The 17,577-nt window shown below is 28.9% G+C and overlaps 1 protein-coding gene across 3 annotated transcripts in view; it reads left to right on the forward strand.

The window, feature by feature from the left end:
- Window positions 1–17,577, forward strand: part of LOC107443874 (uncharacterized) — a 329,039-nt gene that overhangs the window by 272,893 nt on the left and 38,569 nt on the right. For all 3 annotated transcript variants that reach the window (XM_087166130.1, XM_087166132.1, XM_087166131.1), the window contains 2 exons: window positions 13,843–13,924; window positions 15,537–15,687. In XM_087166130.1, the coding sequence (XP_087022256.1) occupies window positions 13,843–13,924; window positions 15,537–15,687 (233 nt within the window). The remainder of the gene's footprint in view (window positions 1–13,842; window positions 13,925–15,536; window positions 15,688–17,577) is intronic.

Here is a 17,577-nt window from a genome sequence, read left to right on the forward strand (position 1 = left end):
TATAGTGGTCATTTTCTGTTGCTAATAAAGTTTTTCTTCATTTTTTTTAACTTAAGGACTTGATCATAATAAAGTAATTTAAACGGCAAATTCATTTATTTTCGTCAAAAAAATGAGTTTAAGTCCATAGAAAAACTTAATTATTAACCCTTTTCTTCGAAAATTTCTTTCAATTTTCGTAAATTGTAATTGAATTTTTTTAACAATAAGTACCGTATTTTAAATAATACTCAAAGAAAAAGGTAAAATATGTTGAATTTTTACCATATTACTTTAATATATATGGAACGAAAAAGTGCTGAAAAACACTTTTTAGAAAATGAATAGCGCAGACGTAAAATACATAAGATACTCATGAAACTATTTTTTAAACATGTTGGCCACATCATCCCCAAATTCAATGTACCTTACTGGTTTATTTATTTATTTTATTTCACATTTTATTTTTATTGTTTTTCCTTTCCGTAATTTTTTTATTAATGATATTTTTTTTACAAAAAAAAATAGTTGTAATAATATAAATATGCTAGACTTTCTCTCCAAATCTGCACATCTGTATTATTACAAAACATATAAAAACACAGACGTAAATATTGTTTAAATATAGAGCCAACATCATCACTTAATACAATCCTCACATTTATAATAAATATAATCCAACAATATGTGCCGAAGTTTCACAAAAGAAGAACGATTTAAGGAAAGAGTAGAAATATAGAAATCGAATCATTTTTCAACACATCAAAGAAAGCAATCCATGGGGGAATCCTAGCTGGTTATTTATTTTTAAAGGGTTCTTTTCAAGAGTCTGAAAAGTATGGGCATAAGAAAGAGAAGATTCAGTTGGGTTGAATGATTTGGCGATCTTTGAATCTAATTTTGCAAAGAATTTTTCTTATTTATGTTCAATTGGGCAATAAGAAACGCCGCAGACGATCTAAATGAAAAATGGATTTGGATAATTTTTCATCCGTTTTACCACAAATAATGGAATCCAGTTATCTTTGCTTTTGTAGGAATCGTTCCGCTTAAGAACTAAGCTGTAGGCATTTCCCCCCCCCAAAAAAAAAAAAATAAAAGACGTTTTTACTTGTTTATTTTTTAGGAAAGAACGGAATTTTTATATGGAGTTAATTTATTGTGATATGTGACATATTAGAGCAGCCTAGATTATTTCAATTTAAGATTATATATTTTTTTGGGTTGAAGAATATTTGTTCACTGAAAGAATCATTATGTAAATTTCTTTCAAAGATTAAATCAAGTTATTGATTCAAAGCATGAACTCATATAAAATAATTTTTTTTATTTCCAATCTTAATGATCTAACTTGTCTAGAAATTTTTTGACAATTTAATTTTGAGTTCTCAATTTATTTTCTTTGTCTTAGAATTGAATCTTTTTCATTCACTTAAATTCAAAAGCTAAACTATAAGTTTTAATCAGAATGTTTATAATATTGTTTATTTTTGGTAAAATATTTATTTCGGTTTAAACTATAACTGAAGCTATTTTGACTATTTAATTTAGCTTTAGATTGTAATAAATTTTCTTAAACTGAATCTCCCAACTATGGGGCATTATTGCAAACGAAAAAAAAATTATGATCAATTTAACTGAGACTAAAATGGGAAGAGGGAAAACTATTATGGTTGAATTTTAATTAGATTTAGCTTAGAATGTATTAATAAGTGTTATTTATTTTATAATATTTTTATAATTTAATCAAAATAACCTAGAAAATAAAATTCATTACTTACTCTAATTAGGAAACAGATATCACTGATTTATCAAATATTAATTCAGAAAACATCATATAATCGTGTTTTTATGACAACTCCGAGCTTTAATAACGTTTCTTCTTTTTGCTCCATGATTTGTATGAGACGTAGAGTATGACGTAGAGTATGAAGTCGTAGAGTTGTTACAATATTTTACACTATTTTGGCATCAGTATGCGACATCAAGAAACTACATTAAGTTAAGCGTAATTTATACACATCTATCCCTACTGCAATTCAAATTTTACATACGTATTATATGGAAAACTTTGCATTAAGCTAATGTTATACCTAAGATCGAAACACCGAATCTCTTCATTTTCTCTAATATTTTTAAAATTAAACCCTTTAAAACTTTTAAATGTCGTATTTTTTCTTATACTATAACCCATATATAATTTATAATTCCTTGCTAGTCTGGGAAAAGTATACACGAATTTGAGCTAACGACGTGCTATGATAGCACGTTGTTATGACAACCGTTACTGTGAATGGTTCTTGATATGGGTAATGTATAAAACAAGAAAAATCACGGAAAGTAATGAAACAGCGTATTTCGAAATAATTAAATGCATAAATTGGTTTTTAAATTTAAAAAAAGTATAAAAAAACTATATGTATAGTATGGCAGACCAGGACCTTGATTTCGTCTCAATTTATTTTAAACTTTGTATGACTGATCTAGTTTTAAATCCATGAGATGAGACTATCGATTTATCCATCAATAAACAGAATGAATTCTGTCACTTTTATAATTCATTATAAAACAGGATTTTGGAAGAAAAATTTACTTTTACATTTTAAAAATCTGTCTTTTCAAAACTCTTAGCGTCATGAAAGCTTCCAAAAACAAACAGAGATTAACTGATTCAAAACTTTTAGTGGATCTAAAATAAATAATCTCCTATCTTGGATTTCTCGTCTTTAAAGCGTTCTACTTAAAAATAAAAGCTTCTCGTGCCATTAAAATAATGGTTTAGGGAAAAAGGTTTTTAAGTGATTTGTTTTGCTAGCAGAGTAGGTGTTTCAGCTATTGATTTCGGAAAAAAAAAATGAAAGTTCTCCATATTTCTGCTAGAATCAAACGAAACAAATCTCAATTCGCATTTTGTCACGGACACTATTATTTCCCATTTTAGGACTATGAACTGTTTTAACTCTATTTTTCTGAAATACACATGGATTCAAAGTTGGCGATATATTCGTGCCGTATCCAGATCACGTTTCAATAATTTCCGCTTGAAAAATATATGGCAAATTTTTAATATCCTCTTTTATTTTGAGTGGTCTGAGTGGAGAAAGCATTTCACTGTTGGCGCGGTAAATTGGCCGTAAAAATACGAAATTAATAGACAGGCTTAGAATAGCTGAAGTGCAAAACTTTCAGTCTATGATTTTGAGTTCGTTGTCTTTTTATTTTTAAAACTTTAATTATTTATGTAGTAGAGACAAAATAGCTCAAATGTACACAAAGAATCAAGAAACTAAATCCTTTTCAATCATTATGAACGATTTTTAACAATTTATTGACAGCCAAATTATTTTTAGTTCAAAAAAAATATTGGTTTTAATGATTTCTTTCGTAAGTCTTAAACTGAAAATAACTTATAATGACTCAAATCTTTATATAGCAATATCAATTACGTGCAATAAATTATCAAGGACGAAGATATATAATTATAGATTAACTGAGAGAATCTTCTAATTATTATGCCCAAATCACGCAAGTCATTGTACAATAACTACTAAGTATATAGCGCTCGAGGATTATTTTTCTTTCTTTTTTTTTATTAATCCTCATTATCGATTATAATCAGAAAGAGTTTTAAAATCAACCCTTGGGGAAAGGGAACCAATAATAAACTTACATTTTTAAACAGGATTAGATTTTACAAAATATTTTGAAAAAATATATACTAAAAATGTAAAGTTTAATTGTGCTACAAGAAAATCGCTAGTTGTCGCGGCAATTAAACTTTTAACTCCAACTTTATTAAACTTATCTTAAATGTCTATTTTTAGGAGTGTTGAAAATACTCTTTTTATCATCACTATTCTAAAAAATTTTAACATTGCTTCATTAAATTATAACCCACAGAAATTTTGCACACTGTTTTAAATCGTATCAAAACATTAATATTCTGCTTAAAAAAAGTCAACTGTTTGGACGATTGGAGGCTTGGACATATGTGTCTCACCAGGTTTTCTCGACCCGACACATGTGCTCTAGTGGTGTTCTCGTCTACTGAACATATATGTCTTAAAGTGGATAAAAAGGTTTTAAACAGTCAGATATTATTCAAATAAAGCCATTTCTTTCTCCCCTTGTTTTCTTTTCTTTTTTGTTTCATAACAGCAACTATCGAATTATCAGCAATAGCACAAATAGTTACGATAGAAAAACGAAAATAAATACTTCACAATATTTTGCTCTATTTTAAAACATGCAATTTGAAATATCTAATTATTACAAAGGTTAAATTAATAAATTTCAGTGTAATAATAATTCAGATTTGTGCATTATGTACTCTAAAAGTGTGTAAAAACTGTTACTACTCATTTTTTCTGAACTTGAGTACATAATTTCTTCAAAACTTTCAAAACTCAACAATTTTCTTATTCATTAATTTGTCCTTTATAGCAGTATGAAACCATATAAATATAGATCAAAATCAGCAGTAAAACAAATATTCATTTTGGGTTTTTATAATAATGCGTGTATTACGAAATGCTATGCTGATAACGACGATAAATGGTACCTGATATCTTGTAGAAAATACCAAGTCTATAAATAATTCTAACAAACAAACTAATTATTTAGTAAATAAGCGAGCTATCTAATTATTTATTTTCTTCTGATGCAAGCTATCTAATAATTAATAAATGTAAATTAGAAACACCTTTCATAGTATTATCAACCATTATTTGTATTTTCTTTATAACGAACCGCATCGTTAGAAAGAAGTTGAAAAATTTATATAATTAATTTGATGTTAATGACACATACACTACCATTTCTCCGAATACTTCTCTTATGAGTGATATTGGTTATTTACCAAATAGACTAAGTGTAAAGAAAACAATGGCAAAACAGGATGTGCCTATTACAGAAAAAGAAAAATAACTACACCATTAATATCTACCTGCTTTCATTACTGAATTGAATTACATATTCAGGTCACGTGCATAGACTCTTTCTTTCTTTTTTTTTTGCGAGGTATTTTGTTAGAATAAAATTCAATTTATAGAATGAATAGTGATCTGTTTAACGGGTTTTTATGATGCAAGAAAAGTCGTTCTTTTCATTTTAATGAGCATGGGTATTATTAAATTACTCTTATGTAATAATAAATAATACAATCTTTCATTTAGCCAGATATATTCGGCTTTGAATTAATATTTTCAGTTTAATTATAAGTTAGTAGCATTTATTTTTAGAAAATGACCTTTTCATATATATATCACTAAAAATAAAATATTTCTTATTTATGTTATTAATATTTTGAGAAAAAAGTAAACTTGTTTGAAGCATTATTTAATCAGTTTGCTTTATTGCATCAATCATGGTTTCTTAATTCTAATAGAGTTTTAAAGAAATATTCTCAGAAATGTTCTTTGTAATTTATAGAAAAACTTTGCTTTCGACATAACATTTTTTTTTTCCTCATGCCTCAAACTATTTCTCGGATAATTAAAAGTATAATGTTATAAAAAGGAGAAAACTAATTTGAAACAGCATTCAAAGAATAAGTTTTAAATAAAAAATTTTACTTTCCCAATAAGTTTTAAATAGTCTAATGAAAAAGTTTTCTCACTTCAAAGTGAAAATTTATGACAAAAATAGATATGCGTGTTTCATATTCAAACCTGTAACATTTCCAACAAAGCAAACATTATCTGTTTTTTATTGTATATTTTATAGTTGCTCACATACAATTTATGAAAATATCCTATTAAAAGAAAATTTGTCAAACTTTATGGTATTTTTTTATTCTTTACTCTAGTTTATTTTATATTTGGCTTTGAACAACCCAATTTGAGTTAGCAACTATGAATGTTCTACTCCCTAGCGTTGAAAATTTGAACCTTATTCAGAAGACAAAGAAACTCCTGACCCAAGCATTTAGCCTTCTGGGAGGATTTTTTGTTAGAACTAACCCGCATGTGCGTAAGATAAAGAGTAAAACCACGAAAACCTTCATGTTTAGTCCGATGACAGGGAGATTCTATCCCATGATTCTTTTACCAACGATATTTTGCATCAGTATTGTGGTCAGTATGAGCTGGAAGCAAAATTCGCATCAACAACCAACCTCTGGGATTCGATCCTAAGTAATCTCATTGAGAGGTAAACGCCTTATCATCTGAGCCAATTCGGATCTCTTATACTCTATTGAATATAACTACAAATTAATGTACTATAGACTACAAGATGTACTATAAACTACAAGATGTACTATAAACTACAAGATATACTATAAACTACAAGATGTACTATAAACTACAAGATGTACTATAAACTACAAGATGTACTATGGAATTAAAGTACTATAATTAATGTACTATAAACTACATTAATGTACTATAAACTACATTAATGTACTATAAACCACAAGAAACTATAAATTAATGTACTCTCTAAGAAATTTCCGTAAAATTCTTAGAGTTGGCCGTTATTTATATCGTCATCTCCCTTCTTTTCAGAAAAGAAAAAGCTGATTGCTCATAAATGTAAAACACGTCAACACATTGTAAAAAATTACAAGAATCGACCGCTAATTGTATGGATATTGTATAAAACTTTTCTACTTAATATGAAATTGTTCACTTTTTTAAACGATGTTTGCAGAATCAGTTTACGGACACAAAAATCTCGGTTTCGATACCACCTGGTACCAGGGTCCGATTATCACCTAAGGCCCATGCTTTCTGGGGTTTTATATTTGGCTTTAATATATAGATGCGAGAACTTTATCTTAAAAAAATGATCTTCAATTGTCTGCTTTCAAAATGTTTTAGAATGTTTCTCTTGAACCATGCAGTTCAATAGATTCTTTTTTATTGTTAGGACTACTCTTCAGAAACTTAATTTCAAAATATTTTGTAAAAGGCCCGGAAAATTTGGTGGGCCTTGGGCCTTAATTTGTCTTGATCTGTCCCTGCCTGGTACAAAAAAACGTCTCTCGCCCTTTCTCAAGATTGGTGGGTAACCTCGGATTTTCGAAACCACCAGTCCTTTTTTTTTCGACGTCAAACTTGCAAACACAACATTTTTATCAAGTTTCTGAAATAATAACAACAATAATTATTTTATTTATCTGATTTATGTAGAAGACGTTTTGTACATTTTGAGTCGATAATTCCCATGTCTTTTTTTGTTACATGCAACATTAGATTTAGGATTTATTAGCTTCATTTTTAGAAAATTTTAACAATAGGGTGCATGCAAGAAATTGTGAAATGCTTTTAGAGACACAACAAAGAGTAAAATAACTTTCTAACGTTCTTTTCACGACTCTAATTATTTGCTCAGCATTTTTATTCCTTTCTCTCTCGGTGAACTAAACAATTTACTTTAGATACCGTTTTTATTTATTACCAGCTATGCCTTTACTGCGCATCGTGTTTTTAACTGCGGCAATATATTTCAAATCATTTTGATGTTTATGTAATCTCACAAGATAAAACAAAATATTTTTTTTCAAAGAAAATTTACCAAGTGTTTGAGAAAATATTCCTTTTGAATTATTGCAGAAGATAGGAAAATAATTCTCCTTACACAAGAACTCTGCGATAAAAATTCTAGTCTTGAAGTATTTGGTACAACGATTTTACTCGCTTCTAAAAATCCTTTAAGCAAACAAAACTCCATCTATATTACGGCTTTTAAAACACTAAAAACTTAGATAATACTTATGCTTCTTTTGCTTGCTTAGCTTTTATTTACGGGTGAGGGGTCTTCTAAATCAAATGTAACGTATGTTTCTACGATCGTTACAGGGACTAGGTGGTCGCCCCGCTGCAGGTCATAATTTAGCTCGTAAAAGCTTCTTTTGGTATGTTCGAAGCATTCAATTTATAGCCAAGACATGCCTACTTGGCGAAAATGTCATTAAAATTAAAATTAATCGTGAATGCTTTTAAATATGCTGAGCAAATTTTTAACTCGCTACTTGTTTACATTCTAGTCTTCAGACTTTTTATGAACTGTGTTTGATTTTTCTGTCCACACAAGCCTTTAAATGATGGAAGTGTGTTTATCATAATTATTGTATTTATAATTTATTTTAATATGAAATTAAAAATTTTAAAAAAGTAAAAAATAAGCTTTTTTTGATTTGAAAACTGAAAAAATCTGCTGTGCAATGTTCATCTAAATATGGTGTAGAATAGCGTAATTGCGTAACGGAACACTTAGTATCGAGTTAACGCCAAATCGACCGTTATTTCTATAATCTTTAAAAGATGTTGTTAAATCTGAAGAAGAAAAAAACAATCATGGCGAATGCTTACACCAAGCTCAAGCGCATTCACACGCTTTGTGAATTATTTTCGCGTGTGAATTATTTATTTGTGAATTTATTTATTTATTATTATACGTACTCTTTGTGAATTATTTATTTACTATTTTGAAAATATTGAAATTATTTAATTTCTATCCGCTTGTTTAGTTAGCCTACTTTGATTCATCTTGATGTTCCCTCTGTGCTATATTTTGATGCACAAATTAATTTTAATAATGCATTTAGCGATTTATCCTTTGTTTTAAAATGCAATGCAAAAATTCTAAAAAATAAAAATATGGTTTTTTTTCGATTTGTAAATTGCAAAGTCAGCAGCATAATGTCTCTCCAAATATGGTGTTTAATAATATAAAAACTTGTGCAAGGAAACACTTAATAGCAAGTTAATACCAAATAAAAAATAAAAAAAAACATTATTTATATTCTCTTTAAAAGGTCTAGCTTGAAAACCATTAAAGTACATATTACCTAGCTATTCGGAAAATTAACTGATGTTCTGAATATTATTTAAAATTAAAGTTTTAACACCAAAAGTAAGTATATTAACTTAAATAGTAGTATATTAACTTAGTAACGTCATTATAAAAGTAAATCTATCATAGTACCATAGTGCACAACACATTTGTTCACTTGTTTTTTATTGAACAGTTTATCAGCATCAATAATTATGTTGTGCCTTTTTTGTTGATCTAGGTTTCATTTGAAAAATCCAATCAGTAAATGAATCAACAACTTTTTTATATCTCCTTCAAAAAAAAAAAATTCCAGAAAAGGTTTTTCTTTTTATCAAATTAAGTGCACAATTTGAAACAAGAAAAAAAAGTCTCAAAGCCTTTAAAGAAAAAAACATTCTTAAAATCCTTGAAAAAAATCTGCTTACTGCCTTGCAAGGATTTCTTTTCGTTATAGTCTCTAATGACACAAATCGAATACCGCATTCGTCAAGATCGCTATTATACCTTTTAGCCTTACGTTAAAGTAAACGGATCTCAACCGATTTAGAACAAATCAGAACAAAGAAACTAAACATAGTTTGCTCGTATATTTTCAAAATAAATCTTATCGGCAAAGGACATTACAGGCAAATGAAATTTATTTAGAAACTACGTTTTCTCGCATTAACTCGTTACATTTCAAATAAACTCATTATTTCTCTAAAGGTTAAAAAATAATTATTCAAATATATCTCTGGAATAGTAGGGGAGAGTGGGGTCAATTGTAACAGGGTACGATTGTAACAGAGCAAAAATTTCGAGTGTCGGGTTCTAGATTTGGTTCTTAGGTGGCGCACAAGGTGTATTTAATAAATCTACATGTGCACCCCTGCTGGCAACCATTTCTAGGTACTTTTGAAAGAGTTACATCACAAAAGATATTTTCACGCTACGTAAGTAATTTTTTTGGTTTTAGAATATTATATTGTAAAAAAGTAATTTTGTTTAAATAAATAAAAATTATTAACCGAATATGTAAGTGGACACCTTAATTAACATTTCAGAAAAAAAAAGATTAGTTAAGTTAATTAACTAGCATTGTTTTTAACAAATGAAGCTGAAATGGCGTCTTGGGGACAATTGTAACAAAAAGTAAAGGGACGATTGTAACAGCTGAAAATAAATAATCTTATGCTTACAAACAATTACTTAACTCTTAAAGAACCACCAATAGTTTCCTATATCATTTATATTATGTTGTATGCGCATTATTTTATTTGTCACCTTTTACAGCATAAATTAAAATTTTTAACCCCTTAAAGTTAAAAGTTTAACCCTTTAGGCCTCTGCTCATTATTATTTTTACTCCTAAAATATCACTACTATTTTGATCAATAAAAAAATATATCACAACTATGATAATATGTATAATTAACTATGTTTTAGTTGAATTTATGAACTGTTACAATTGACCCCGTAAGTGGGGACAATTGTAACAAGTGCACGACTGTCGAAAATTGTTAATTACTAATATAATAACATTTAAAATAAGGTATTTATTTTTTTTTCTAGTAGAGAATAGTCTACTTTACTCGTCTGTCAATTAATACTGATAATATATTGGATTTTTTGTTAGTTAAAAATAGTTAAGTAAAAAATGTTACAATTGACCCCACTCTCCCCTACTAAATATGCCTCTAAAAACTCTTCAAGAAATGAAAAGGTGTATAAATCACACTTTTTACAAAGCGAGTACATTTAACTAATATAATGATTAAAAGATTTTTTTTCAAAACTTTGATTTTCCTTCCTTCAACTTATAAGGTTAACGCCGACCACCTGTGTAGGGGTCAGGGAACTAGCCTTGCCTCAGAAAGGTTCTGGGTTCGAATCCTGGCAAGGCATGCATGTTCTTTCCTTCTCTGTATCCTTACTGTGGGAGCAACGTTGACCCACCTAGTATGGTTCCCCTGAAAGAGTGGTCAACAAATATGCCCTTCAGGTGACTGTATTGACGAAAGGTCATTCTCCAGGTGGAAATCGGAAAGAAACTTAGAGTTAAAAACTTTTTATTTTTCATTTTCCCGAGTCATATTATTAAATTACAATATTGAAAACTCAGTTTTTTTCCCTAATTAATATCTCTTTACTTATACTCCTTTAATTATGCTTCTAAATAGTAACAAATAAACAAAAATTTAGAACAATCAAGTTATAAATTTAAACTGAATTTTGCTTTACTTTATAAATTGATTACACGCTGTTATATTAGCTAGACTTCAGCATATACTCTAATGTATACTCCTCTCAATGAAATTAAAATTTTCTTTAATTTTTAATCTTGCAAGATAAATTTAAACCCAATTTTGTTTTAAACTATTAACTGGTTGCATGCTGTAATTTAGTTAGTGTCTCTAATATACCATATACTCTAATGAATACTCCTATTAATAAAACTATATTTTCCTTTAGTTATTACATATGCAAGACTAGTTACCTATAAAGCCTAATACTTGACTTAAATGCTAAATAATATAAAAAAAAAATATAAATAACCTTGGTTTTTATACATTTTTTAGAAATTCAATTTAAAGCATTAAAAGGATATCAATGTATACTTATAAAGCAATGAAATGAGATGTTTGCATATACGTTAATAATGGATATTATCCATGCAAATTTCGCTTTAAGAGGTCTGAATAAATAATGGAACAACAAACAAAAATACCTCGTCAAACATTTTTTATTCTAATATTTCTTTTAAATTCTCACCAAAAAAAAGACAGAATACCTTTTTTTTTAAACATGATATTTAGAATGTTTCGTGTTATTTAAATACACCTGCCTGGGGTTATTTTTCTGGAAAGAAAGAAATAAAATAAGTAGTCAGCTATTTTAAATTTAAATTCACTCTCAGCTTTTGGAAGATTTGGGATAATTCGTTGCCGACGCTTTTTTTTTTTTGCAGTCTGGAAAACTGTTTTTAAGCAAACCAAAAAATGTTTTTCAGTGTAATCGCTTTTCTTTTAACTTCAGCTTTGACAACTTGTAGCCAAAGGCTAGAATTTCTTTCCTTTTTTTCTGTCTTCACGCAAGATGAAATAAAAGAAGAAAAGAAATTCAGCCTTCAAAAACAAAAGACTGCATGAAACATACTCTGCAAGTTGAGAGGTATTGGCTAGAGGCGCAAAAAAGACTATCAACCTGGGAATTAAAAAGTGATATTTAATTTATACAGAAATACTTTAACCCTATGTAATGAGAATATCCTTTAGGAAAATGTTGCTTTTTGTTTCATTATCTTTGCAAAATTTATATTTTGATAAGGTTTATAGTTAATGATTTGAAGGAACGCGCAAATATGCTTATTAAAAGAAGAGGTATGCTTGTTTAAATAATTTGTCTTAACACAGAATGCAAATATTTATGTATTTATTATATGCTATTGTAATGATGTATTAAGTTTTTATTTCTTTTGAAAGACATTTTTATCACGTAAAATTCATTTATGTATACGATGTTTTCTTTCCATTATGTTTCGCAGTTTCTTAAGCTTCTTTATCAATGTCTGATTTTAAATTTTATTGTTTTCATTAATTATTATGACAAAAATATAGTTTTATTATTGAGGTATAGTCAAATGGTTTAGTATTTTTTTTTTTTGGAAAATTAGATAATTGACACTTTTAATTTTGCAAACACATAAATTCTCAAAATTATAAATCGTATTCATTGTATAATAAGGTTTGGGGTTCGATCCCAGTGTCGGTTTGAAGCCCACCTAACATCAGATCGACGAGTACCAGCTTGTCTGGGAAGTTAAAGCAGCCTGTGTGTATTGATGGCCACATTATCACAATTATTCAGTTGGTAACGAAATTGGGAATATTTAACCTACATGACCCTCCTATACTACAACAGGCAGAAGCGGGAATGCTTTAGCAACTCATTGTATGATAATCGTATCGTCGTATAATAAATAAATAAATAAAAACGTGTTAAATCGATGGACAAGGAAACAGAAAAGTATAGAATCTACGAGTCCTCAAAATGTCACAATTAACGATAAATTTGTTTTTCTGAATATTTTGTTATGATTCTTTATAATAATCATGCTGTCGTGTAATAACTATATAAAGCAAGTGGGGCAAATCAATGGCGAAGAAAAACTGTGAATTATTGGATCATCGAAACATCATAATGATCAAGGGCATTCTTTTGAATGTTTACGATTAGGGCCGGAATAGCCTCTTTGGTAGGACCCTGGGCTCGTGTCCAAGAGATCCTAGGCTCGATTCCTGCCTCCCGAAGACTCTCCGTGCAGTGAATGGTAACTGATCCACGTTAAATCTGTCAAGTCACAAGGTCATCCATGTTTCCAGAGCAAATCATACCTCTGGGGATACTGATACAGGAGTTTACTTGTCTTCTGGATAGGTTCAAAATTACAAGGCTACAGAGTTGAACATTAGTCGTAAACCCAAAATTGAGTCTTCTGTTCAACGATGACTATGAAATATAAAATAAAATTAAATGTCTGCAATTAATTCAGTTTTCTAAATCTTTTGATGTGAATTCTTTTTGTGTGTGTGCATGCATGTGCACCTTTTTTTAGCCAGTTCAATGTAAAATAATAACCAATAAACTATGTTCAGACAAGCATTAAAAATCCCATATAAAGTACATCTATAAATTTAAAATTTCAATTAACTAGTTATTGACGCTAAATTCACTTTATTATTTCCATAAATTGAAAATTTTTCTCCTCAACTGCTGTCACCTGTCTAACAAAACAAAGTAAACATCATTGATGGTATGTTTAAATTGGCTCATTAAACCCGCCATCGGCATGCTTATACTCAAAGCAAAAGGATAATCACAAAAAATAAGAATATATCACTGTGCTTGCCCTGAAGACATGATGCCATTGTTGGCTAACGCGTCATCCCTAATGTCTAGACCCATTACCAGTCCTGACATAACCACTTAGCATGCTTGGTGGGTCTTTCACTTAACGCATTTAATACCTGTCAAAACGCATTAATGTAAATTTCTCTTTGTTGTACCGCATACTGATGAGAGGTTCTTGGTGTGTTTTTGCAGCTGTGTTTGGAATTTTCGGAAGTGGACTTTTAGCCAGGAGCGGCAAGGGAACAGAGACAGTCATGCTTATAGACGACAGAGGGTGAGTTGTTTGATTTTCTTTTATTCGTTTCGAGGGGGTTTCTGCTCCAAAGGTTCTTAATTAGGACTGCCAGGTACATGGCTTCTTCGAAATGCATGCAAACGTTTATGGCTTCTCTAAGTTAATAAAAGAGGTACCTTTGAATGTGTTTTATGGCTATTTTAATTCGAAGATGTGTTTTTTATGATGTATAATGAACGTCCTGGTCTGAATTTTTTTTTTATTAAACTTTATTCTAATTACTTCACTTTTTAATTATAATAAATGAACAGGATGGTCATAAAATTATGCATTTACGAGATAATTTACATTTATCACAACGTTTTTCTCCTTTGGAAGACGGATGTAATTAGAAACTCCTAATCTCCTGTCAACCCTCACCACTCCAGGCTCATTACAAACGACCTGATATAAATCAAGTTAATAATCGTTATATTTTCGAAATAGCCTAGGAGCATGCATGTTCCGTACAATAAGCCTGGAAAATAGCAGGCAATAATGGGCAATACTGGAGACTCTTCAATTAGTCTGACGCATCGTAAAACGGCGGCAACGTTTTGGAAAGAGTTATATTTTCCAATTATACTACGACCTTAAGATCTGTTCATGGGTTTAAAATTGCAATGTAAAAGAATTAAACATTGATACCAGTAAATCCACACAAAAAATCAGGTGTTCAATGTCAGTTATAAAATAAAATAAAATCCGCCTAAGATATATACAAAGTTATAAACTCAATACCGTGCTGGAGCAACTTGCATCACATAGTTGGTTAATCACGATAAAAAGGAATTAAAATTGTACATCTACTTTTTGTAGCAGAGTATTTAATTAGAATGGCATCGAGCATGGTCGAACTGAAACCAATTTTTGAGTCTGCTTTATATTCTTTCTAATATTTTGGTCATTCTAAGAGCAATTCCACTCTGAATGTGTTCCTGATTAGAAAGATAATCGCAATTGTTTATTTATTTATTCCTTTTTTGTAAGGATTGCCAAAAAATGCATGTTATGAATGTTATAGTCTAAATTACCCAAATGTTGCCAGTTTGGGTAATTCAAGCTATGCCTTTTATATGATTTTCTACTTAATATATCGAGTTTTTATTTAATTTATTCGAGGAAAACTTCCGTACCATACAAAACGAGGTTCAAGAATTAGAAAAATTATCGATCCATAATTTTTTTTAAAAAGAATTTTTTCAAAATTGTCAGCAGCTTTTTAGTTTCTTCAAGGAAAAGAGGCAATACTTTGCACGAAATTTACATTTAACCATGCTAATTTTTCTTCTTTAATTATGCAAATTTAAATATAACCGACGCATTTTAGTTGAATAGCTGATAGTATTGAAAACATATTTATAATAAATAGAATTTAATTAATGTGTTTAAAAGATTTATCTGAACAAATTTGAAATTTAATTTTGAGAAAGTTACTATATACTTACTTAACGTTGAGAAAGTTACATATTCCAAAATTCTGAATGAAAAATACAAATAATTATCTGTTTATGAATAATATTACCAATTAATTTCTGAATTCCGTATTTTAAAATTGTTTCTTACTTTTTAAATTAAATAATTTATATGCGTTTTTTTTATTAACTTTCAGATGCCCAGTTGAGCCAGCAATATTTCCGGCTCTTGAAAAGTCAGGAGATTCAAAATCTTTGGTGGCTCCATTCCAAGCTTTTAAATTTGCGTCTGAAAGTACAGTGAAATTTCAACTCACTGTTTCTTTTTGCTTAGATATGTGTTCTCCAGTAAGTACCTATTTAAAATACTATAAATTTATTCATAGTCAGTTTTTTTATCATTTACACATTTACATTCTCCAGTAAGTATCTAATTGAAATAATGTAACTTTATACACTGTTAGTTTTTAATTAACAAGCCTAATTAATTTGCTATATAATTTGGATAGATGGCGTTAAAACGAATTAAAAAATTTGCTTCATAATCTCTTAAGGACCCATGAAGTGGAAAGAGACATAACAAACAAAATCAATAGATTTTTTCCATTGAATATGAAGGAAATTATAATCTTGCAGTAAATTTAATTATATGAGCTTTCCAAAAAGTATTTATTTTACAAAAAATTCTGAGCGTAAAGGGATTTTGTGCATCATCGTGTTTATATCTAATTTTTTAAATCATCAAGCGACTGTTTTTATTCATTTGTCATTGATTTCAAATTCATCGTTAACATGAAATATTTCAATAAAAGTTATTTTGATATTTAAAAAAATTATTGATAAAATCTGTAGCGATTAAAAACATATTTTTTCTTCTAACTGAATATTGTGGAAATAGTGCATATTCTTTAAAAATTAAAACAAAATATAATACAAATCAATTTTACGAAAGATTTTTGTTTGATAAATGAGTAATACAGTTAAAAAAATAATAAGAATAAAATGAAATCCAATCACGCTATATTACATAAATATATGATAGCAGTTAAGAAACAAAAAGCATGTTTTAAATTATATTTTAGATCTTATTTTTAAGCTTTAAGAATAATGTGTTCTAAAGACATTTGAGATTAAAGTAATAGTTAGATGTGTACTTATTTTGATTAAAGATATATAAAAGCTAATTATATAAAAATATTGAATCTTCTGATTTTATATATTCAGATTTTTACCAAAATGTGCAATGTCACACTTGTTACCCTTTCCCTCCCTCTTGTTGATAACTGTCAGAATTTTCAGAATCCCCTTCCCTTCCTGAAAGCATGATTTCATTTATTAATGGCTCCTAAGCATAATTTTAGTCTTATTTTAATAATACAGCTAATTTACATTATTTCATTTATAAATTTTTCCAGTTGCGATAACAGTTATATAGATAAAACAGGTATATTTACATAACATGTACTTCCAACTTACTTTTCAAAATCCGATCATTCAAATTTAGCTGTCAAGAATAATTGAATAAGTTCAGAAAACCAACAATAACAGTTGGCAATAGCACCACTTCAGAGATTTAAATCCCCATTTTGTTACATAAATTAATGACATTGTTTCACTATAACGGAATAAATTCATTATCATGTCAACAGCGGATTGGGGAGAGGCTACCGAAACAAATTAAATGTAAACATCGACAGCACCATTGGACATTGATGTGAGTGCTTGATATAATTTAATTGCGCTCATCGGAAAATCGCTTTGCATACATTGAAAGACATACCGCGCTGTAATTTGATTCACACAATAACATCGTTGAACTATTGAGAGTGAAAACAATAAAGAACTCTCCGTGAGTGAGGACGTTAATGCTGGACATATCACCGAATAGTCTTTTGTGCTTAGATTAGTTGGTGCTCAGCGATAGTCTGGATCTTTTGTATTATACCCATCTGGATGTATGCATTTAAAGTAAACATTTCAAACCTGCTGTATTAGCCGGTTTTAATCCATTATTTGGTGTATATTTAAATATATATGAAATAGGCAATGCATTCCGAAATGAAATTTTTATCTCGCTTACAGTTCTTTTAATTTCAAATATTGGATAATGTCAATTAAAACTAAACTTTTAAAATAAACTTCGCCTAATCAAGTTGGAGATTCTCTGAAATACATAAATGTATCTGTCAATGATTTTTATTAATGCTATTTTTAATGAATCATATCAATACATTCTTA

This window comes from Parasteatoda tepidariorum, chromosome 6, assembly GCF_982258835.1.
Source record: "Parasteatoda tepidariorum strain Cologne lab strain chromosome 6, Ptep-v5.0, whole genome shotgun sequence".
Classification (NCBI taxonomy): domain Eukaryota; kingdom Metazoa; phylum Arthropoda; class Arachnida; order Araneae; family Theridiidae; genus Parasteatoda; species Parasteatoda tepidariorum.